The 26,023-nt window shown below is 33.7% G+C and overlaps 1 protein-coding gene across 3 annotated transcripts in view; it reads left to right on the top strand.

Moving 5' to 3' along the window:
• Positions 1-26,023, top strand: part of LOC138334348 (vitamin D3 receptor B-like) — a 580,118-nt gene that overhangs the window by 142,062 nt on the left and 412,033 nt on the right. The window contains exon 1 of one of the 3 annotated variants that reach the window (XM_069283003.1): positions 12,653-12,686. The exons of 1 other annotated variant lie outside the window; for it this stretch is intronic. In XM_069283003.1, the coding sequence (XP_069139104.1) occupies positions 12,668-12,686 (19 nt within the window). In that variant the 5' untranslated portion in view covers positions 12,653-12,667. Of the gene's footprint in view, positions 1-12,652; positions 12,687-22,380; positions 22,620-26,023 lie in introns of those variants that run through there. One more of the 3 variants, XM_069283004.1, reaches the window with a different exon arrangement.

Raw genomic sequence — 26,023 nt, forward strand, 5'->3', positions numbered from 1 at the left:
TTCAGTATCTTGGTTGGCTCCACATCACAAAACTTTGTAAATTCTATGTACTTCTCTTTCCTGCTGGAGCTGAAAAATATATAATTTAACATATTTCTCAGTTAAATAATTAAAGATGTTCCAGGCCAGCCCTAATGAATTGTTTGTTTCCCCTTTAACAACCCATACCAGTGTTAGGTAGGTAGGTGGTTTTTTTTTTTTGATTAGACAACAAATACCTAAGTTATTAGTTTTCTTTCTAAAACTGAAGTTATAAAAGCATGAAATGTCTTATAAGAAAAGAAACAAACAGAGAAAACAAAGAAAAATTAGAAATGAAAAAAATATTTTTGGTATGGAAAATGCCAATAAAATATTTTGGGTAGGGAGTGTTTTGGTGGGTAGGTCGGAAAGGGGAAACAAACAATATTTTATTTTAAGCCCCACCACCGACAGAGCTTAAATGATTCTTATCATTTGAACAACGATTGGTATTTAATCATGTATATATATATGTCTGATTAACACAAAAAACAATATAATTTTGCTTTCGGTTGCATGCGCAATCAGTACCTCATTCCATTTAGGACATAGTGCCATCGATTTTTTTCCGTACGCAAGTAATTATTGTTTGATATTTTTATCTTGGTGTAAAATTAGAAGCTGAAACTTTTCAATAGTGGTAATGGTGTACAGTAAGTAACTTTTGTAACTGAAGAAAAATACTAATTCGTCTGCTCATGTTTTTTATTGTGAAAAAATGCTATTTGTCAGAGGTGGAGCATCTTTAACATTCCCACAGTTTCAATCTATCATCTCAACAAACACCCACTGAAATATCTTCACTGAATGATAAATGTTATAAATACATGTTTTCAAGTGGGACTATATGATATTAACACACATTACATCATATGAGATCTTTGTCTTAAAAGTTTAAATCTTATAAAGAATTTGGGAACCAATTACCTCAAGCAATATACATATGTATACAAATTATATGTACCTGTAATAGAAATGGAAGAAGGTGTCCACCAATAGATCCTCGATGGGCATAGGCAGGGTCTTGACAGCTGCCACAGTGCACAGGTTGCTCAGATGGCAGCTACATCCAATATCAAAAATATAAGGGTGTTTTCTCTTTGATGTAGGTCATCAGAGAGTTGTGTCTACCTTTCATAACAGAGTAGTTGTCTGGGACAAAGGAAATAACATTCTGCAAAGGATTATCATGATTCCTGCAAAAAAAAAAAAAAAAAAAAAAGGAAAAAAAAAAAAAAAAAAGAATCAGTTACAAATCAAAATTACAATAGTCTTAACTAAATATCTATTAGCCAGTTAAGCACAGCAAAATTCATTGAATCTAGGAAATTTATTATTTGAAATCAAAAATAACATATCTGGATATCAATTTCTTATTTTTAATCATTTACGGTAGTTTTCTGCGTATTGCCAGCGGGCTATACAATTTTTTATATCAGAAGATGCCTAATGCAGGCTATCTGCCGATGCGGGCTATCTGTGAAAACTATTACCAAATTATAACAAGAGATCCCAGAGGGAGCTTGGTGCCCAGCAAAGATTGATCTATGTCTGACAATTGTCAGATGGATCTTTTCTCTACTTTCCAAACTTCAACTATCAATATCAAAGATGGCGGCCTGTTGGCCATCTTGTTGACCGATCGGTCCCAAAATGCACAACTAGGACCCGAGGAGAACCTACATATGGAATTTGAGACAGATCCTTGCAGTACGTTCTGAAAAATAGTGGTAACAAACTTCAACAATCAAAATTCAAGATGGCGACTGGCATGGTCAGCCATCTTGTTGACCGATCGGTCCCAAATGTCAGTATGCACAACTAGGGCCCAAGAGGAACCTTCATGTGTTATTTGAGAATTATCCCTTAGTACTTTCTGAGAAACAGTGGAAACAATTTTTTTACTGCCAAAATCCAAGATGGCTGCCTGATCCCTTCAGTACTTTATGAGAAATAGTGATGACAAACTTTAACTATCAAAATCCAAGATGGCTGCCTGGTGGCCATCTTGTTTACCGATTGATCCCAAAATGCAAAATGCATATAACTAGCTATAGGGCCCTTGGAGAACCTACATATGAAATTTGAGAAAGATCCCTTCATCACTTTCTGAGAAATAGCGATAACAAGAATTGTTAACGGACGGACTACAGACGAAAAGCGATTTGAATAGCCCACCATCTGCTGATGGTGCGGTAAAAAATATGAGGCCTTACATGTATGTTGGATAGTTCAGGTTACCCTCTCACTTATTCTAAAAATATTTTTGTATGTGCTCATTATTCCTTGCATTCTAACAACACCTATTTCCAAAGAAAAAAATATGTTACTTGATAGCCTTTACATATCTTTGAAGTAAACCTATAGCCCTTTCGAAAATGAAATGACTATAAGCATATATATATATGTGTATATATATTTTGACGCATGAACCATTAATTAGTATTCATATACTTACATATGTCCTGTCAAAAATCAACTGTATTTTAAGGATTTTACATCAAAAAGTATAAGGCTCTATAGCCCTTTCGAATTAGTTATCTGGAATTTATAAAAGCTATATATATAATGTGTATCCTGTATATATATTCAACAGAACACTCCATGAACCAATAGAATATTGTCAATATCAATATACTAAACACATATGTCTCCTGTAAAACACAAATCTAGACTGTCTATTTTCAAGATTCACATCAAAGTATAACCCCGCAGGGCAATTCTACTGTTGTGGGGGGAGAGGTGATCTGATATTTGATTATTGCCCAAAATCATAAACAGCATACCTTGGATCTTTGCTTCCCCTGGGCTAATACCCCGGCGGCATTGGGTTTTATAATGCAGGGTAATTAGCAGAAGATTGCTAACTGTCTTTACATTATCAAGCATGCCTAATCAATGAATGGGTTTTTTTTATTGTATCTTACTACATTGGCTATAGCTCGTTCTTCCTTCATCTATTTGTAAGTTAACTTAATTACCTTATTTTGTAAAGAATATCCTTACGCAAGAATCATCTTGATGAAGGGTATATAATGGCCAATTGTTCTGGGATTTGCTGACGGTTACCAAATAGGCTATGGCCAGGGACCGTGAGACAGTCTCCTTGCTGGGTATCATATTTATAGAAAAAGAGAGAAATGAACCGCATTTTACTGCTTAGTTCCGTCAGGTGTCGCTGAACTTACTATCCTCGCTAACTGCCTTCAACTACCCGAACGATTCCATTGGGGTCAACCAGGGCTTTCCTTCCACAATCACTTGAATTGGCATGAGGGACGAGGGTTTGGGGTAACTTTTTTTTGTTTTGTTATATGCTCGGCGGGAGGGGGGGGGTTTTTGTTTTGTCCGCGGGAGAAGGGTTTTGGGAGGGTTCCTTTTTTGTTTTTGACTACCTACAGGCAAACTTACAAGGAAACGAAATCTTCATCTTAAGCTTTGATGATCGGGAAACATTATTCCTTGTAGATCTTTGTGAAATGACATCAGCAAAGACAGTATATGCATTGTTAGGAAGATAAGATGTGAAGTATCTGTTTTGTGCTCCAAGAGAAGTCGCACAAAATAGAGTGGGTCTATGCATGGTGCTGCATGACTTCAATGCCATCTACAATGTAAAAAAAAAAATATATGCAATTATAAGGAGAGTTGTTTTTTTTAAGTTGATGCAATTTCTAATAAGTATTAATGACAGATTGTCAGATTTAAATATATAATTTATCTAAAAAAAAATTAATATCTGATATCAGTATTTTGCTTGGTTTGACTGTTTTACTCGTTACTTTGATGTCAATTTTAAAATGAATAACTTTATATTATTAATTAATTTAAATACAAGCAGACATTTTTGACACTCAATCAAACCAGTGAAACCAATAATTCTTATATAGGATCATATATATTGTTTCCTGAACTGTAAAATTCCAGTTTTCTATTTAACCGCCTAAGGCATATGATCCTGAACATTATTCCTTATGTATTGCATACCAGTGTATCAAGTTTATATCCCATTGCCTCTATTATACATGTTGATCCGCGTTGAAATTGACATCTCAATGGACCTGTCAGTACTAGTGATGGCTTAACATGCGATTGTTTCTGTCCATATTCCACGCAAGTTGGGACTATACGGTTACATTTATATATGAAATTTTAGGCAAATGTTATACATGTTGGTGTCCTGAGATGGGATTCCCAAATAAATTAATTATGATCTTTTTAAATATTGTTTCAAAATAATAAAATAATGGATTCAATATTTACAATAAATAAAAAAAAAATCACAATGAAAACACTATTGCTAATGAATAATACACCTATATAATGGCCAACAAATTTGCAATGCTTACGAACAAATATGTTACCGATAAGAATCTTCTAAATCATATAGTATAAAATGCCAATATCATAATTCGTTACTAGATTTTCTATATTACTTATTTACAAGGACAATGGGTACAAGTGTATCTTGCTTTTATGTAATAATATTAGTTTGAAAAGCAATTGATTCATGATGAGAAATCCAGTTCCTAATATTAACAAAAACCAACAGCTCAGTGAATTATGATCATTAGGAAATCCATTATTTGGGAAGTCATGATTGACTGAGCCTACCAACAAATGTCATCACAACCATCTTTTAACAATGTTTATTTTGCGGGAGTGTCTTTAAATCATTGGTGTTTATGACTTGTAATGTGGTACATATCCCATGTTTCTAGACTTAAAGTTTATACATAAAGCATGGTCTGTTATATACGGATTGTGTTTTTCTGATGATACCAGAGGAGAATTGGATTGTTCTGTCTATAAATATATAAATTAGTTGTAACCCTCGTAAAAAACAGCAGCAATATAATTGATGGCTTGAGTGAACTTTTCTTTAGCTCCTATCGCGCTTGAGCGTCTGTCTAGTAATCATGAGGTTAATGAGTTCAAATCCCTGTCAGAGGCAGGTATATAGTTTATTATAAATCCTGCTATCGTTTCATTGGCTCCCACGTTGGGATCTTGGGATAGATGATACTTCACAGCAATACATCTGCGAAAGGAATCGTTTCGCTACTGATGACCCCTGGAAAACTCGAGGATCGAGTTGATACCTGGAAGGGGGAGTGAGTATAGTATGTAACCCTGTGGTACAATACTAGCGCTCGGCTTAGCAGCTAGAGAACTTCTCTTTAGCTCAATCGGTTGAGCGTCAGACTGGTAATCCAGAGCTGAGGTCCCGAGTTCGATCCCTGGCAGAGGCAGATATTAAATTTATTGTAAAATCCTGGTAATGTTGGGAATAGGTTGAAATTTTATGGTCGATCATCAGTTTTATTTAACCAATCAATGATCGATTAAAATCGATTACTTTATTCCTTGATGTATAAACAAATTTCATATAAAAAAAAATCCTTCAAAGGCTTACGATTGCGAGGCCTCTCGGTGCTGTCATGTTTTCATGTCGCTTGATTTTCTTCACTTTATACTTTGTTTTATCATGGTGTCCTAAAATTCTGATGAAACTCGATTACAGATTTCTTACTCGATTAAAGTCCCATTATGCTTTCACCAAACTTTGCTAAAATATACATTAACATCCCTTATGAAAGGTTCTTCATTTGGTTTCTTTACAATGAAGATAATTACGCAATAATCAATTAGTAAAGAATTCTTAAAATAGAACGGGTTGATTTGCATAGTTAAAAATACCTCGTGTATACGTATGTGTTCGATACCCGGATATAGTAAACAAAACAAGCATGGCCGAGACAGAGGGCAGTTTTGAGGAAACGGTGAGCAATACAATGTTCTATAATTGTTTAGTATATGATACATATTAGATTCCACAGATTATAAATGTGTCCTGTCAAAGGTTACATATAGTTTATATAAAGCTTAATACAAAATACGTATTAATCGAAAAATAGTGGATGTAAATAGTGAAATGCATACATGGGGCACCATATGGGGTATTTTATCGTACAAATATAAACACGTGGCCGTGTCATTTTTGGTGATGATCGGTTGTATATTTAAATACTTAGAGTATATCTAAATACTTAGAACATACGTAAAGAGGTGGACTAATAGCTTACTATATACATGTATTATAACTGCTTTCTATTTATTCTTTGGGTATTTTATAACGATATTCGTCTATGAAATATGTGATAGTACATGCATGTACATATAGATGAAAGATCACTGGAATCGACGCTAGTCGAGATACATCAATCTGTATGTTGTATCTATATACCGATACCTGTCGAGATTTCATTTCTATATAATTAACTGATTAAATGTTTTTCGATTACGTTTCGTGTATTTAGAAAAGGATCATTATATACATCAAGTAGTGATTACCAGGTGCATGAGTCCTAATTATCGTATGGGCATTTTTAAATATAGGCCTACAATTTTATGTACACGGAGCGAATTAAACTAATCAAAGACTCGCATTTATATTAGTACAAACGTCAGTATTAGAGTGAACTAAGGGGATATAAATATTGTCAGACTATTGGAGTTTCATCATTAAAAAGACACAACATATATTATTTTGACCCTTGATACTACCTGGTGGACTATCATTTGCCGTCGGTACGTAATTCTTACGAGTGTGCATCCATTTTACGCTGAACGTGAATTATGTTTATTAGCATTCAGCCCATTTGTTTTCATAGGGAAAATTCGATTTGTGGAGCAAGTCTAAACGTTTATGCGCTAAATGAAATATGTGAGAAAAAATAAGTTCGTGATGCCTGCTAGGACTTTACCAGTCTTATTTAAACGGATATTTTCCCCATCTTCTCTTCTTTTAATGAAGGACTGATCCAGGTTTTCTTTAGCTGTTTAGGTATACTTTTCCACCAGATCTTCTTCACTTGATGAACTGTATAGAAATCATTAACGGACTGCTTTTATACTCCATTTTTTAATTAGTACTATTCAATCAAACCAAACTATTCTACATTTTGTACATGCATTCCTTTTCCTGTCCCGTGCATGCAATGAATTATGAGATAAAAATGAATCACATTGGCCTACATATGTGGTTCATGTTCATGATTAGGGTGTTTGGCTCTATAGACATTTTTTTCTCTCTTTATATATTGGCACAGTATTACATATACATTTGTACATGTATATGTCATATAGAGAGAAAAAAAGTCTATAGAGCCAAACACCTGTGGTTCATATACATGTATCTTTATATGTAGCATAAACATATATTATGTATATATGTTTTTGCATGTAGTAATTACAAAGTTCATAATAATGATCTTATGCTACAATGTGGATTGTACTCAGTTAGTAATTCATGATCATGATCACTTGTCATTGATATACAATGTACATGTATCCGATAATGCCGATATCGTCGTTGACCCTACATGTTGTCTCAAACACTGGTCTAAGTTTCATGTACATGCTCGCGATCGGTCTGCGATGGAGTAGAACATGTAGGTTTTCCAGACTTCGTATGTACATGTATGTATGTATATCTATATAGCAGGTAACGACATGGCGTGTTTGTGTTTACTTTCATTTGTTTACGAGTTTGGCGAGTCATCCCGTGGGAGGCCTCATCAGGTAACACAAACGTACGTGTGTTCGGTTTCGATGTACACAAACGTGTGTTCGGTTTCCATGTACATTTCAACAAAGCTAGATTAGACCCTATAGGCATCTATAAATCTTTATTACAAAATACATAAGATCAGCAAATACCATTGCAATTATAATTTTGTTAATTGCTTGCTTTCCATTCAAGAACAAACACTTTTTGAATAGTTTTAGCCTAGTTTTATATAGAAACTACATGTAAATACATGCATGTACAATATGTATTTGTAGGTCCACGCGTGGAATGCGTGGGATCGTATACGTAACGTGCAGTCGATCGCGATCGAGCAATGCAACTTGACCGCTATAAATTGTTTGAAAATCGTTGTTTGAAGGAACGTGCACGTGGTGAAGAACGGACCCATGTGTGTGTTCGCTGACACGTATTTGGCGAGTCTTCAGTTAGTCGCGTTCGCCATGCACGATGTTGAAGTTTGTTAGGGAAATTCCACTTTTTTTGTGCCTGCGCATGCGTACTAGATTGTTTTGGCTCTGGGGCGGAACTACGGATTTCCCCCTCTCCGAAGAGGGGTTTTCTATTGTTTTTTAAAAACATGGAAATGTTGGGCATTTTTTATTAGCAGATATTTTCATAAGGATATATGCTCTACTATTCAGCAAAGTTTGGTACTTTATGACGATATTTTTTCACCCCAAAACATAATGGGGCTTTAATTGATCAAACACCTCGAACCAACGATACGCGACGAACTCGACTAATCGGAACGCCACTATTAGTTACGTTATTACAGCTGACAATGTAAGGTAAAAAATATTCAAATGATTAAAAATAAAGTATACATGTACTTGTATTTCAAGAATCGTTATGAGACATTCCCCTGTCAAGGACAGCCATTTTTGTTTTACATTCAGACACGCTTACCGATCCCTATATAAGTGTGTGAAATTAATTGACACACCTGCGCTCAGTCTAAAATGTACATTTACTCCTAGCATTTGTCCACTGTGCATCACCTACTAATATGTAAACAAAGTCGTTACCTGTAATGTCTGTATGGGGCTTACTTGTTTTAGCAAAACATAGTCAGGCCCATAGGGCCTTAAACGGTCTCCGACTACCTGCGCAATAAGTATATAGCGAAATTAAATTAGAATTATAGTGCTGTCATGGTAGCACATTCTTCGATGGATCAACAGAGATGTCAACAACACACCTTTGTCCGGACCTTGTCAGGACATCATTCTCATGCAAGTTCTCAGCCACAACTCGACGACCAATAGAAGCTTGAGAAAGATGTTCTTAAATGTGTTTTTAAATGATGGCGCTGTGTCGGATCGACCCGAAAAAAAAGACTACTTTGTCGGGGACTCCAATGTCTAGGAATCATTGATAGGTCAAGTGTTTCATGTCCAAAATCCACCGCTCATGGTATAGAGGAACTTTGAGTTCACAAAACGTGAAAAGAAACGAACATGAGATGTGTATAAACGCACCGGCGGTATGCGCACGATCAGCTGACAGACCGAGTGACGCGGAACGATAAATCTGTGACACGACTATTGGTCATTCCTGAACTCTTCGGGGGCAGATGGATATCTAAGAAAAACACTCGTCAAATAAAGAGTTGAAGTAGAGACATTTCGCAAAATATAATAATTCTGTGTCAGACTTAATCGGCACATGTAAAATAGTCATACTTGATTGCTTAATCAAATGGCCATGAGCAACGTGTCTACACTGTCTAAGAAAAGTAGTGACAAAATCACCAAAGGGACACTACTAAGTGTCACATGTGCGCCATAAAGCACTGTAAATTGTATATTGAAAAGGACCTCTTTCACGAAACAATTGGAAATTTGCACACGAACCAATTTTTATTAAAAACCTAAATGTTAAATGTTGAAACTATTAATGCCAAACTATGAAATACGTTTTAAAAAAATCAAAAAGGTGTACCTGGGGCCTGTGCTTGTGGCCAAATTAATGTTGCCAAGTAGGAGGTTGTTATGACTGGGTTCCCCACTTCTTTGCATCCACAAAAGAATATCAAACATAATGTTTTATGATCATAAAACTTTATCGTTGTTGTTTTCTGAAGAGTATATAATAATTAAAGTCATTTTTGATCCAACAAAATATGTAGGCAAAAATGTGACAATTAAAAAAATTTGGGCTACATTTTAATGAACATAAACATTTTCGAAATTTTGGGGTGATATTTTCGGTCATGATCACATTATTTAGACTATACAATGTGTTGATTCACCCAACTTCCAGTTTGGAGGTGCACCAAATTTATTTTCTAAAAAGTTGCGGGGGGGGGGGCTGTTTATTTTTTGGGTCTATTTACCCTGAGAGTAAAAATATTTGTGAAAAATTTCTCAGATAAAAAATGTGGTGTGCGGTTTAAATTGTCGTTATACAAGGTTTTTAATTTAGCACAAGGTCTCTTTTCAAGTAGGGATTGTTAATCTTTATGCTCATGAATATGTTTATTTTTGAATCATTATTATGATCAAGAATCTAAACAGGTTGATAAAGTGTGTAAACATTAATCTGTATATACAAATAATTAATCATTTGCTGTGTATACGCCTCTGTTATTTTGATATGATTTCAATAATTGATTTGAATTTTAGTTGTTCTCTCTTTGGTAAGAGGCTGGAATAAAATATTACAGTTACAGTGATATTACTATAATCTCAAAATTACATAAAAAAATTTTTGTTTGCTATGCGTGTTAGTGTTTTATGATCATCAATGTGTAGCTTGTTTTGCTATTTGCATGTAGCATTCACTTAATTATGCCCGGTTTCTAAATGATTTATTTTGTATTTGACTAGGAGGCGATATTTACAGTAGTGAAAAGAGAGTTGATTTTTATTAAAATGGTGGTTCTGCTAACTGTTTGTCGGTCTTGAGAGGGATGAAGTTACCCAGGTTACTATGGTTCATGTTACGTACCTACTAACGTAGTTTATTTATTTTGCTAGGGGTCACTATCTTATGATATTACCATCTTATGTTGATTCATGCTAAAATATAATATGTCTCATCACTTTTACATATCATATTTGGTTTAGATTTTAAGTTTAATTTGGTTGCAGGGTTGTGAAACTACATTTTAAGTTATTCGTATTCTGCATTTAGCATACAATTCTGTAAATGGCAAAATACTTCTTTTAATTCCTGCAAATATAAACTAAAACTGAAATGTAAACAGATATAATAATTGAACAATAGGAAGTTATTCTGTAAGTAGATCATCTAAACTTGAGTTTAGCTGTTATTGTCAATAATATTATTTGAATTACATGTTTAGAAGTATTATATAATTAGGAAAATTAAACCAGCTTTACTTTTTTATTAGTCACAAAAGAAAGGCGTCGAATCACAGTGCATGTAAATAGATGTTTTATCCCCGTGGTAAAGAGTGTGTGGCGATTGTGAACGAGGTTTTATTTCCACAATAGATATAATACTGGACTTTTAGTTTAGAATGATATGTGTTTTATGCTAGAAGTTAATTCTGACGATAATCCTTATGCGACTCATAAACATCTCTAAAATATTTAATTGGCGGCGGATATGGTATTAATACGTAAGATGTCACTGAGAGGTGTTAATAATGGGTATTTGTTTCTTCGTAAATACAACTACTCTAGACAAACTGTACAACAGTCGATAGTTTTATTATACGCAAAACGGCCGACAGATAACCCTGAAATACTAAAGAAACAATACCTGACAATACATCAGGGGACTATTAAATGTACGGCTAATTAATATGATTTATTTATACTAGTTAAAGTATTAGAAATATAAAATATACAGGTATTTATTATATTATATAGTTTTAGTAAATTCTATTTTAATTTCTTGTATATTCACCCATTTACAATTGTAGTTTTACAGAATCACTTTACCTATACACTACCTGATCATGGACGGGAACACGATGCGATCCTATTGTTTATTACATATACCAAATTTATAAAAGGTTTATGGACATTTTATTTAAAGATGTTATAAACTAGGAAAACTATTAAGTATATTAATTATAATTGCATAATGAAGAATAAGTTAATTACTTTATTTCTAGTTTTATATATTAAATAAACATACCTTTCAGCACTGTGGCCGTAAAGCACACAGGCTTCCAGCTATAGGTGTTACATGTCCGGTGCCTATTTTCCATGTAATGTGTGGACACGCTTCCACCAGGGTGGGCGTGCACATGCAAGGACAAGGTCATGCAGGGTCAATGTGACACACACTCAACCAATCCATTCACTCGCCTCTCATACGTCATCATAACAACTTACATACACACATTTACATGTACAGGACATTACACGACACAGGGACATGTAAATTCAGACAATACACAGCACATGTAGTTTTAAGACCTAATATAATAGATTTTATGTACACAGTGAATTCAAACACCGCGACATTCTCCCCTGCAAAGGAAAATGACTCCTGGCATTTAAATTACGCCAAAGTTAAACATTTACAAGAAAAACATTGATAAGAAAAGCTCAATGAGCAGCGCAGTATCCAAGTGATTGGGGCGATCCCTACCTACAAGGACTATAAGATAACTGCTCATTGAACAATACTCTTAACAGTTTGAAAAATATCTTAACTACTTTTATTTTAACTCAAAACTACAAAATTAATCACCCTGGCCAGTGTCCCAAGGTAATATATACCTAATTAGCCTAATAAGAATTTCTCCTCTGCCAAGTGAAACAAAGCACTTCTGATGATGTGAATATAATCTAAACATTTATTATAATTGAACGTAAGTTGCAATTATGCTACAATTCTACTTTAATAAATGGTAAACCATAAGGTAATACACATTAGTAGCTGTAGAGATTAAATATGATTTTCACAATCAGGAGTGGTCTTTGCTCACTATGACATTCTCCCACTGCTCTAGATTTTTGTTGCAGGGTTAGGTTAGGTCCCTGATGAAGGTGGGAGTGTCTTGCTACACAATCCGTCTTCTTATGTCATGGTACTTCCATTCAGACACAATTATTACTGTTTTCCATAAGCATGTCATGTATACGTACATGTGAGTAGCGCATCTGTAACAGATAAAACAATATTCATTAGATAACATGTACACTTGCAATAACACATAACACAGCATTCATATAATTATACATATAACATTCAAACTCAGTCCTTTTCCCACACAACCATGTTCCCACACTGTCATATTCTGACACAATCATGTTCCCACACAACCATGTTCCCTCACAATCATGTTTCCAAACAAGCATGTTCCCGCACAATTAAGAGAATATAAGGTTGAGCTATAGATCAATAGACATTCGTTCATTATTATTTATTTATTTTTTTAAATGGAATCGATAAAAAAATTAAAAAAAAATGATTCTGTTGTCATCTTTATGTAATTTTATTCTTTTCTTAGAAAAATAGTATTTCTTCAATATTTTGGTTTGGGGTACTTTAATTATGCTTCCTAATTCAGGAATGATAGCTGTATTTTTGATAGCCTTAAGTTTGAATGACTATAATTCTGAGAATGCACACTAGATGTCATTCGTTATCTAGTCATGTGATTTGTGTATAATTCATTTTAAATGCACAGATAAACAGATATCAGTAAAAGGAAAGCAAGAAAGCGCTTTCCTTAGGCCAGTATAAATCAGATGAATATCTCCAGTATCTCCAACATGACACGTGAATAAATTTCACCGATAACGGGAATATATTATACAGAGACGAGCTTTGTCACATAATTACATTTGTCAGGGTGTTGTGTTGATCATTGGCCACTGTGTTTTCTGATAGTTTAGAATAGCAGGTGATTCCTCCAACATCTGAAAAATATAAAAATGAAAATGTTGTAACATTAATCTTGTCTGATCAATTTAGATTTTCAAAGGTTTAGTACAGAATATTTTTGTTTGTAACATGTTTTTATTCCATCTGCATGAGCTCGTCCCAATGAAGATAGTGATCAGATGATATTTTGTGTTAAATACAATTCCAGATATAGCCACATACTTAAAATGCTAAATCTCCTCTTTTGTATATAGTTGGTTAAAGTTGTATGTGTGACACAACTAAGTAAATATTTAAAGTTGTTATGTCCTCAGTTATTTATTGAAAACCATTTGTTTTGATGAGTTAAGCTGTGAAGATCATACAAAGGCACAAACAAGCTTGTATGATACATGATAAGTATTTGAAACACTATTACTAACAACACTGAATTAATGTGAAATGTGTAGACCACAACTTCTTGGTTTGACTGTACCCATTTCATTACCCTGTACATGTAAATGATATTTGATAGTGATGTCAAAATTTGTTTTGAGGTGTTGACTTTATTAGATTAAAACCTATATGCATTGTATTTCTCAAAATGTTGGTAACTTTTGGTGGTGAATATCATTAAAAGCTAGCGATTCATGAGTATAAAAATGGTGGTATTAATGGTTTTTCTTGACATTGCTTTGGTATCGGGGACATATTACGATATAAACAAACAACTTTCTACAGTACTACTGCCCTTAGGTTGGATAGTGAGCATATGTAGCAAATCATGATTTTGCCTGTTTTTTAAGGGCAAAAGAATTTAAATAGCAGATGAATATCTGTCTATAGTTGCTAATTACATGCTAATAACACGCTAATTACACATAATTAACACTTAGTCGTATGAGTACCAGGGCTCGAATTTTACATTTTTTGCCACTTGCTAAAAATAGCAAGTGCCATAAATTTACTTGCTAAAATATATTTTTTACTTATAATTAATATCCGTATTCAAATTACAGTTATGTTATATATAAAATACTTTATTTTTGCATGATGATGTGAGGTGTATAAGTACATAATAAATATCAACAACATTACTGTAAGAACTGGGCCCCCATATTTTCCATTACAACAATTTTTCACAATCATTATGCCATTTTTACAGTTGTCCCTGTTAAAAACCACTTGCTAAAAAAAGCAAGTGCATATTTTTTTCACTTGCTATTCTGGTATATCTACTCGCAAAAAGCAAGTAAAACAGTCTGAAATTCGAGCCCTGAGTACATCCAAAAGCGTTCAATGATTTATGTTGATATTCTCGTAGGTTCAGTAAAATGTTTCGTATTTATATTGATATACTTGTAGGTTTCAGTAAAATGTTTCGTATTTATAAGAGCGAAGCTCTTTCGACGCGCGAAGCGCATCGAAAATCGAAGCTCTGTTCCGGTAACATGTACGTAAGCAAAAGTACATATTGAGATCAATGACCTGCAGGCATGGATGGCTAAAATTTTTTCGTACTTCCGGTTTTACCTGCGTTGCTCCGGTACTGCTCTCCCATGTAAATATATATTTAACTAATGGAAATTCATAACAGGAGAAATGAAACATTTTTTATTATTTTTTTGAATAATAATAATATCACTTTGAAAATTAAAAGCTATGATATGTAGTCAAAATATCCTTCAAGCGAAGATGAGCACAAGGAATCATGACGTCACAACACGTCACCAAATGGCGCGAAATCGTAGGATTCGCATACGCGGCACCATCCGGAACTCCTCGGGGGGAAATTACATAGATATATATTCTCGCCATAATACCAGATGAGTTGAGGATGACGCGGCACTCCTGGCCTTGCATGGACACAGAGAAATCCGAATTTTTGTGTTCATTTCTTGGTTTTCTAGACAATTATAATATCATATACTTCTTTAGTTTGAAGTACGTCCTTTTATTTCTAAATTATGTCTTCAACATGAAATAGAAAATAAAAATCACAAGTAGAGCTTCGCTCTTTCCATGCCGTGCATGATTCATATTATTGATATAGTTGTAGGTTTCAGTAAAATGTTTCGTATCTATATTGATATACTTGTAGCTTTCAGTAAAATGTTTCGTATTTATATTATTATACCCGTAGGTTCAGTAAAATGTTTCGTATTTATGTTGATATACTTGTAGGTTTCAGTCAAATGTTTCCTATTTATATTGATATACTTGTAGGTTCAGTAAAATGTTTGGTATTTCTATTGATATACTCGTAGGTTCAGTAAAATGTTTCGTATTTATGTTGATATACTTGTAGGTTCAGTAAAATGTTTCGTATTTATGTTGATATACTTATAGCTTTCTGTAAAATGTTTCGTATTTATACTGATATACTCGTAGGTTCAATAAAATGTTTCGTATTTCACCATTGGTATAGGATAAATCACATCATTTTAGATTTATACATTCAAGTTGTAAGGCATCAGAATTCCAGTTAGCTCCCTTGGACCAACACCAGCTGTATAAGATTATGATTTGTAGACGGTGACATGGCATTGTATAACCTCAGTAACTTATGTCCGAGGTCCTTGTCAGACTCTTGTATCAGGGATACTGGGTAGGACTGGATTAATAAACTGAAATGTTGGATTCTTTGACATGAATGATATCAAAGAGTAAAGATTGTTTCTGAATCATTGTTATAGCATTAGTAGTTCTATCTATACAGAAAATTGTATTGACATTTCCAGGGAGTGCTGAAATGCATGCTAGGGATAAACATACGCTTCATTACCCTAGACGATCGCAAGCAAGTCACTCGGAAGATTTCCATTTTCCTAATGCTATTGTAGCCCTACTGGTTTAAGTCTGGCCTTCGTAGCTCAGCAGTAAATATCTATTCAAGTCCGCTCAACAAATGTGTGACATAATTCCACCGATTTGATGCTTGCCAGATGATATTGTGAACATATCGGCTTTATTTAAGGGGTATTTATATATGCATTGTCATTTTAATCACAGAAAAAAACCTGGTTGTATGAAGATTTATAGCTATAGGGTAAAGGATTAAACTGGTAAAACCTGTAAATGTCATACTGGCGCTTGTTTAAGGACACAGTTTGATCAATTTTAGTTTTATGTTAGTCAGGTTGTAAGTCAGATTAAAGTGTATATTCCTTGCTGATTATGAAGCACTATTTGGTATTAGTTCATCATTGATTTACACTTAGTTATTACATCACCAAAAGTACAAAGTCCTTTAGCCAGGTAGAAATTTGTGACATAATCTAGTTTATCTGACAATAGCTTTGATTTTCATCACTGAAAGTTCAATATCGTCCTTTAACCACATAGGTGACACTAGGTGACACCACAAAGTGAAACTAGGTGAAAATATGTTGATATGGATCATGTGGTCAGAATAGGTGATCAAAATGTCTACTAACATTTCAATGTAACCATTGAAAAACTGGTCCATTTTTTAGAGATGGATCAAGGACAATCTAAAAGCTGAGTCAGTCCAATGTTTGTCCTTGTCTTGTTGACCTTGACATAAGTGAAATTGAAAAGCTCTGAGAATCTAAAATGACTATGAACAAAAACATTTTGAAATCATTGAGAATCTCAAATGATCATATAGCTGTTTGATAACACATTTTGAAATTACGCGGATCCTTAGCTGCTAATAACACATTTAGAAATCACGCTGATCCTTAGCTGTCAGAGATATTGGTTGATTCATAGCGTTCAGGGACAATAACCTTGTAAATTTATTGTTTTATTCAGAAAAGTTTCAGGGTATGGAGAACAAAATGTTTTAATTAATTCTAATGAATTTTCATTGCAAAACATATTTCATGTTGCATGTAAAGCCAAGCCAATCAATGAAGATTAATTTTGATGACAATATTTATTTTGTATTAAATTAGAAAATCTGTGTTACTTTCCTGACAAAATAGCATAAGTTTGATCAAGTTTAGGTGAGAAATGTTATTTTGAAGGTTGCTTGGGTAGAATTAAAGACTTATTTCATACTTTTTGTCATTGTTGCTGAATTTATATAGAAATAAAGATGGTGATCGCCTGTACAGCCTGATCTGTGACAATCCTTTTTTAAGTGATTGACAAATGAAGTTAGCATGCAGACATTGTATGATTCTTTTTGAGCAATTATAGCTGGTTACAGAATATGTTTATCTTGCAGATAATTCTCTAGATATAGCAGTTTCTTATGAAGACAAATTTCACAAAGGTTCCAAATTTTATTGTCATGATGATTTTCAAACTTTTAAGGTAATCTATCCTAAAAGAATGTCAATTTGAAATTTGCCAGAACAAATTAGCCAACGGAAGGTTCCTAAATCCTTTTGGACAAGCTTTTACACGAACAATGTGTTTGGATTAGTGGGGCAACCAGTTAATAATAGACACATATCAAAATAATGTTAATTAGGATTTATCTATTCAGACAGATGAAGAATTAATTATCTCAAGTTTTATTTCAATATTTTCATTGAAAAAAACCCAACAAATCAATAAATACTATATTCAAGACAGCTTGCGATATGTGAAATAAACATGAAACAAATTACCGGTAATAAAAACTTTTGTTGATTTAAGAAAGATAACTACTGATTATTTTTGGATGACCTTTAAATAGTGAGTGAATGATGGAGTGAAATCAGGATAAGCTAAAAGATATTCAGAACTTAGGACCAGGGAATTTAGTGCTACAAAAGAAACTGTATTTAAAGATATGCTACACCACTGATGAATGGTGATTTTTCTGTATCAAATACAGGAGCAGACAAATTATTATTGTTGAAATGAATGGTATTGTTTGTGACCTATCAGCTACTAGCATATTTAAACTAAGGGTATAAATACAAAATGTAAAAGATGGAAGGAAAAAAGGATAAATCTAGAATGATCAGGGATTTGGAAAAGTAGAATCATGGGGGAAAATTGAATAATAATAAATGAGTTATACAAATGGAATAAAAGAATAGAAATAAGGATATATAAGAAAAAAGCTTTGAGATAATGATAAGATATAAAATTGTATAACAAGATTGAGAGAACTGTATGGAGTGTTTCTATAAGTGGCGCGATCTTTCAGACTCTATATAGTGTACATCCTGTTGCTAACAGAATGTAATTGATCTCCTATCTATATAAGGCTTCAATTAAGGATGAAGACTTCAGAATGTTACCCTTGGATACCACCACAGGCAATGATGGCCTATTTCCTTGGCTCTTATTAATATTTCTGACTATGTTAGGAAGACATTTTTGTGACAGGTGAAAGCAGGGGACTGACCTATTATCCCATCCTTCATTAATTGTCATTATCCTGTAGGGGTGCACAATTGTGTCGCTGGTTCTGGTTATCATAGGAAAATGCAAAACGATATGCTTCTGTATGATTTTCACAGTTTCACTCGAATAATCTTTGTACCCACCAAGTATTAACCTTTAATTATCAAATGACTTTAAGATTGAAATGATTTAATGACTTTAAAATTGTTGTCTTCAGTAATTAACCATCTTTTCACACCAATTTCAGGCCTTTTTTCAGCATTATTTGGGGAGGATTTTCAGCCCCATTTTCCAAGGCAAAGCCTCTAAATTTTTCCCAATTCAAGCCTTAAATCGCCCAAAATCAAAGTTTCTTGAAAACTATCCAAAATATTGCATGAACTTAGCTGGTTAAGGCTTTAAATATTTGTGAATTGGCTTTAAAAAAAGTACATTAACTGCACTGGAAACAAAAAAAAAATCTTATTTGGTATACATTATTAAGTTTATTTCATATTTTAAAATTTTTCCCCAAATCTTGGTTTGTCGAACATTTTCCTAAATGCAAAGCCACTAGCTCCATTCCCAAAGAAGTGAGAAAAAGCTCTGAATTTCTACCTCTGTCATTGCTATTCCAATCAACTAAAACAAACACACATTTTAATATTTTCTCCGTCACAATTAATGGTGACAGTAAGTTTAACACAGGAAAGACGCATTTTGATATTTAATGGTAAATTGAGCACTTTTAATTTTTACTCTAAAATACTGAAAAATAACAAATATTCAAATGGGGCAAAAAAGTAAGCACATGAAACCCCTGTTTTTCTGTCTGATTTAGAAAGAACAACCCTTCTATTGATATGCAAAATATTGACAAAAGTTTAATACCAGAACTTTTTAGCTCGCCTATTCGAAGAATAGGGGGAGCTAATGTTGTCACCCCGGCGTCGGCGTCAGCGTCAGCGTTGGCGTCCCATTTCACGTTAAAGTTTTTGAGCAAGTTTCTGTTTCGTCAATTGTTTAAGCTTAAGTCATCATAAATGTTTATGATTTTATTTTCCTAATGTGTATGGATGCTGAACGTGATAATACAACCAATTTGGGGCCCTTTAGGTTTTTTTTTTGAGTCTGTTTATTTGTCATATTTCCATGTTAAAGTTTTTGAGCAAGTTTCTATTTTGTCTATTGTTTAAGCTTAAGTCATCATAAATGTTTATGATTTTATTTTCCTAATGTGTATGGATGCTGAACGTGATAATACAACCAATTTGGGGCCCTTTAGAGGGTTTTTGAGTCTGTTAATTTGTCATATTTCCATGTTAAAGTTTTTGAGCAAGTTTCTGTTTCGTCAATTGTTTAAGCATAAGTCATTATAAATGTTTATGATTTTATTTTCCTAATGTGTATGGATGCTGAACGTGATAATACAACCAAGGCCTATTTGGGCATTTTTTGGGCCTTAGGTTTTTTGAGTCTGTTAATTTGTCATATTTCCATGTTTAAATAGTAAATACTTGAACATCAACTTCTTCTGAATAGGCGAGCTTTGCTGTTCTCCAACAGCTCTTGTTTCTATAAAGGGTTAGATTTGGCGAAAATGGCTGAAAATGGTGCATTTTGTACCTCAAAATTAAGGGGTAGGGGTAGCATATATTATCATTCTGAGAAAATGTTTTTAATCAAAACTGGTATATTTTTAAAGAAGACAACTGGCAAATAAATTTTACAAACATTGATACATATCAAACACCTCATTAGGAAATTATGGCTTTAATCTCTTGTGTATATGGTCAAAACTGCAAAAGTCCCATAAAATCCAATATTTTGTCAACTAGGTATCTTTGAGTGACAATATCTCCAAAACGAGCACACGGACATACATAAATGTATGTTTTTTCTTTTATTTTCTTTTATGGTATGAACTCCTATTTCCAAAAATCTATATGAGAAAAAAAATTAAATACAAGAAAATTTTGACTTTTCAGAGGAGTACATCCTTAATATTATTTTTGTGGTTGAATGCATCTGAATCAGAAATTAGGTGATAATGCTGTGTAACGGACAGAAATTAAGTTAGTTTGGTTTTGTTGTGGATAGATAAGATTTGAACCAAAATTGGATAAGTCTTATCATAAACGGCATACTGTGTTTGTACACAGGTGAAAGGCTATCGAATGGGCTTTGTGCCATACATTTACCTAATAACAGATATTTTGACATATGACATTGATCATGATAAAATCAATTCAAAATCAAGAATGGATACAAATGAAATAACTGGTGACAGCTGTTTGCTGCCAACATTCTTAGTTTTTTGACGGCCTACTTTCTTGAAATATGTAAAACATATTGTTTGATTTTCAATATACTGCAAATTTGAATCATCTGAATTAATAACTAAGCATTTGTCTTATCACCATTATTTGTGAATTTAATTATTAACAGGAAAGAAAAAGAGAACTGGAGAACTCTTCTATTGGAATGACTGGGATAGGGGTCACTGAAGTTCTGTATTATAATCATTACTAAAGGTTGAACATGATTTCAGGTGATACAGTCTCTTATTCCTCTTGATCTACTGATGTCCATATTGTCTAAGTTGTGCCTGTCTATCTTTTAGTCTGGAACTCCAGGCTATGGTCACTATATCACCTAAGTAAGATAATATATTATAAAGTGGACCATGATTAAGTCATACATGTATATATTTTACTGTCCTATATCTCCCTACGAGCATTTGTCATCTTCACTTGATGTTTTGGTCATTCAGGAGAACGAAGCAGTGTGTTGTATACAAAATAGATTACTATGACCTACAATTCTACCTTTTAATTTATTAAACAGTTATGTGGACTCTAGAATCTTTCATTCATTTGGTGACTTAATTTGACAAGTTATCCAGGATGACATAATTTGTACCAAAAGTATGTCACCGTGACCTATATTGTAACCCTTTATGTCTAGACTTTATGTCATATGTTTATTTGAATGATGTCATGATATGTCACAAATGAAGCTACAAATGTAGATCACTGTTATCAAGGGCAAATCAGCTGCCTAGGTCATTTGATAGCTGTCAAATAGAACTTCTGTTTTTTTTGCTGATCCATCAGACAACCAGCCTAAAAATCTGTCCTTCCAATATTTTGGTGGTTTTGTACCACCACTAGTATTGATACCTGAATGATCATTGTGAGGCTGTTTTAAATCAGTTGTCAGTCTGCATTGTCTTTTGTTGCATGCAGAAGATTTAGAATTTCAATTTCTATTTTGGGTAAGATTTTGAATATTTAGGATTTTAACTTTCTATTTTGCGTAGTCAGTATTTTGGAAAAATTTGCTGAAATCTACTTGATTTGATGTATATACATTGAAGATGTTTCATTATAAGGAGTTTTATATGCTTCTGATGATGTCCATCAACTTCTTCTTTCATCAGCAGATATTTTCAGCTTCTTAAGACTCCAGAATGTCTTAAGCTGCTGTGAGTAGCTAAGTATAACATTATGTAGTACATTAACATTGTGATTGTTATCTTTGAGAGAGTAACCAGCTGATACATTGTGTGTATACAAGTCACTATCAAAACTTGGCTTTGACATCAGATAAGGGCTTGCTGATGACTGGTGGTAGGAGATGTTTCCTACCTATTGTTTTGGCAGAGTTTCTATAGTACATGCTTTGGTTTCTCAGCTGAAGGTGCCTCGGTGTATTCTGGGAGGTAAACAAAAATTATAAGGCACATATGTACATGTTACAACACAGCTCCAGTATAAAAACATTTCTCCTTGTAGAAAGGACTTTGTGATAGCTTATCAGCCCTATTGGATAATGGTATAGGGGAGGTAATTGTGAATTCCGCTGTAATTTCTAGACAATATTTCACCCCGAAGAAAGAACAAATAGACCATGGAATATACAGGTATGATTTGATTTCTTAATTTCATTTATGTGTTTGTTATGAATTCTACTGATAATTTATTGAATGATTTGATGACCAATTTATTGATGAGAAAGATAACTTTTTGTAAACATGAATATTAATGGATGATGTTGATATACATGAATTGTATTTATAGTCATATAGATGTTAGGGGAGAGGTGAAAGGAGTCAGTTAAAAAAGGAGAATAAGTAAATGTGTGAGGGTTCAGTACTAAAAGGGGAATAAGTACATGTGTGAGGGGTCGGTACTTAAAGGGAATAAGTAATGTGTGAGGGTCAGACTAAAGGGGAATAAGTAATGTGTGAGGGGTCAGTCAGTACTAAAGGGGAATAAGTATGTGCGAGGGGTAGTAAGGGAATAAGTACATTGTGAGGGGTCAGTCTGATAGGTGAATAAGTACATGTGTGAGGGGTCAGTACTGATAGGTGAATAAGTACATGTGTGAGGGGTCAGTACTGATGGGGAATAAGTACATGTGTGAGGGTCAGTACTGATAGGGAATAAGTACATGTGTGAGGGGTCAGTGCTGATAGGTGAATAATAGTACATGTGTGAGGGGTCAGTGCTGATAGGTGAAAAAGTACATGTGTGAGGGGTCAGTACTGATAGGTGAATAAGTACATGTGTGAGGGGTCAGTACTGATAGGTGAATAAGTACATGTGTGAGGGGTCAGTACTGATAGGTGAATAAGTACATGTGTGAGGGGTCAGTACTGATAGGTGAATAAGTACATGTGTGAGGGGTCAGTACTGATAGGTGAATAAGTACATGTGTGAGGGGTCAGTACTGATGGGGAATAAGTACATGTGTGAGGGGTGATAGGTTGAGGAAAAGTACTGTGTGAGGGTAGTACTGATGGGGAATAAGTACATGTGTGAGGGGTCAGTACTGATGGGAATAAGTACATGTGTGAGGGGTCAGTACTGATAGGTGAATAAGTACATGTGTGAGGGGTCAGTACTGATGGGGAATCAGTTTATGTGTGGGCGGTCAGTACTAATAGGTGAATAAGTACATGTGTGAGGGGTCAGTACTGATGGGGAATAAGTTTATGTGTGGGCGGTCAGTACTAATAGGTGAATAAGTACATGTGTGAGGGGTTAGTTCTGATAGGTGAATTAGTACATGTGTGAGGGGTCAGTACTGATAGGTGAATAAGTACATGTGTGAGGGGTCAGTACTGATGGGGAATAATTACATGTGTGAATGAGTTCAATTCTGTCAGTAGGAAGTCACAACTGAGGAATGGGGTTAAGAACAGTCGTGTATACAGGATAGGGAATTGTCTGAATCAGTGCCTGGTAATTGGTATCAGTTTGTCATTGATATATAGTTCTAGTTGGTACAAGGAGGAATCTGTACAAGGGGGATATATACAGGCTACAATTGGTATGAAGAATGATTTGTACAATGGGAAAATAGAATGAGGAGGAATTGGTACAGGATAGAATTAAGACAAGAGGGAATCTGCACAAGGAAGAGAGTCAAGAGGAAATTGATACAAGATTTAATTGGTACAAGAGGGAATGGATACAATATTTTATTGGTACAAGATGGAATTGATACAAGATTTAATTAATACAAGAGGGAATGGGTACAATATTTAATTGGTACAAGAGGGAATGGATACAATATTTAATTGGTACAAGAGGGAATGGATACAATTTTTTATTGTTACAATATGGAATTGATACAATATTTAATTGGTACAAGAGGGAATGGATACAATATTTTATTGGTACAAGATGGAATTGATACAAGATTTAATTAATACAAGAGGGAATGGATACAATATTTAATTGGTACAAGAGGGAATGGATACAATATTTTATTGGTACAAGAGGGAATGAATACAATATTTAATTGGTACAAGAGGGAATGGATACAATATTTTATTGTTACAATATGGAATTGATACAATATTTAATTGGTACAAGAGGGAATGGATACAATATTTTATTGGTACAAGATGGAATTGATACAAGATTTAATTAATACAAGAGGGAATGGATACAATATTTAATTGGTACAAGAGGGAATGGATACAATATTTTATTGGTACAAGAGGGAATGAATACAATATTTAATTGGTACAAGAGGGAATGGATACAATATTTTATTGGTACAAGAGGGAATAGATACAATATTTAATTGGTACAAGAGGGAATGGATAAAAGATATAATTTGCACAATAAGGAATTTGTACATGATGGAATCGGAAAAAAAGATTAGGTTCATGGAGGAATAGGAATAAAGACAAATTACTGCAGATTGTCACAGGGAGTCCTTGATACCTGTAGGAATAATCTCTATATTGAGATCGTGGTGTTTTCAAACAAAAGTTGCCTCTAAATCGTGTATAATGAAAAAGCAACAATCTATTTTGAAATGTTAGTTGCTTGTTTATATAGATATATTTGTAAAATTCATAACATGTTTGATTTCTGTCTCTTTGTAAAACTGTCTATAAAATATATACATGTACTACTGAATATACAATCGGAACGTCAACTGAAATATGTGTATAAGTTATAAAACTGCTAGAGAAATCGACTTGGCATCAAGGGAAATAAAGACGTCACATCAATGAAATATGTTGACGTTGCATGTCTATTTTGTTCTCCTTAAAAGAACCTATTTTTGATTGAGTAGTTAAGATATGATATAAGTGACTTTTCTGATATGTTTGGAATGTTAGATGAAGGTACTGCATGCTAGTGTGCATTAGATGTGCAGTGGTCTATACTAGACTGACACAACAGCTTGGTTATACACCATAAATATTTATGTTAGGTTTATTTTAGTTCTACAGAATAAATGTCAATTCACATTGATTCATTTGTTCAGTCTTAAGATGTGAGGAATGTTAATTTTAGAATAAAGGTATTCATTGTTACATAGGAATTTGTCTATTTTTCATTTGAAATTTTGATAGTATATGTTAAATTACAAAAAGACACTTTGCCAAATGATGAGTATCGTTTATGCTCCATTGGTGGTGGCGCATCTTTAAGTAAAATAAAACAATTGTAAATGCAGTAACTTTTGTTTGACTGATCAATGTCAAACTTCAGCCATATTTATTTACTCAAAATGTATCAATTCCAACCATCTTGTGATGCAGATTTATTTGTGGAAATCAAATAGGACAGTTGTGGCTGACTATTCCAGTTAGAAATGTGAAAATTATGTAATATACGTGACAACCTATAGATTGATCTAAAGAAGGGTATTGGTTGGGAAGTATAAACTATAGCGTGGGTTCTATGACTATTGCCAATAAACATACCAGGATGGAGCGCAATGAACGTCCGTGTGTCCATAATCATTGGATCCGTCAGAAATATTAAAACAAATACTGCATGTACAACTTAAACTGAA

This window comes from Argopecten irradians, chromosome 11 (genome assembly GCF_041381155.1).
Source record: "Argopecten irradians isolate NY chromosome 11, Ai_NY, whole genome shotgun sequence".
Lineage (NCBI taxonomy): Eukaryota > Metazoa > Mollusca > Bivalvia > Pectinida > Pectinidae > Argopecten > Argopecten irradians.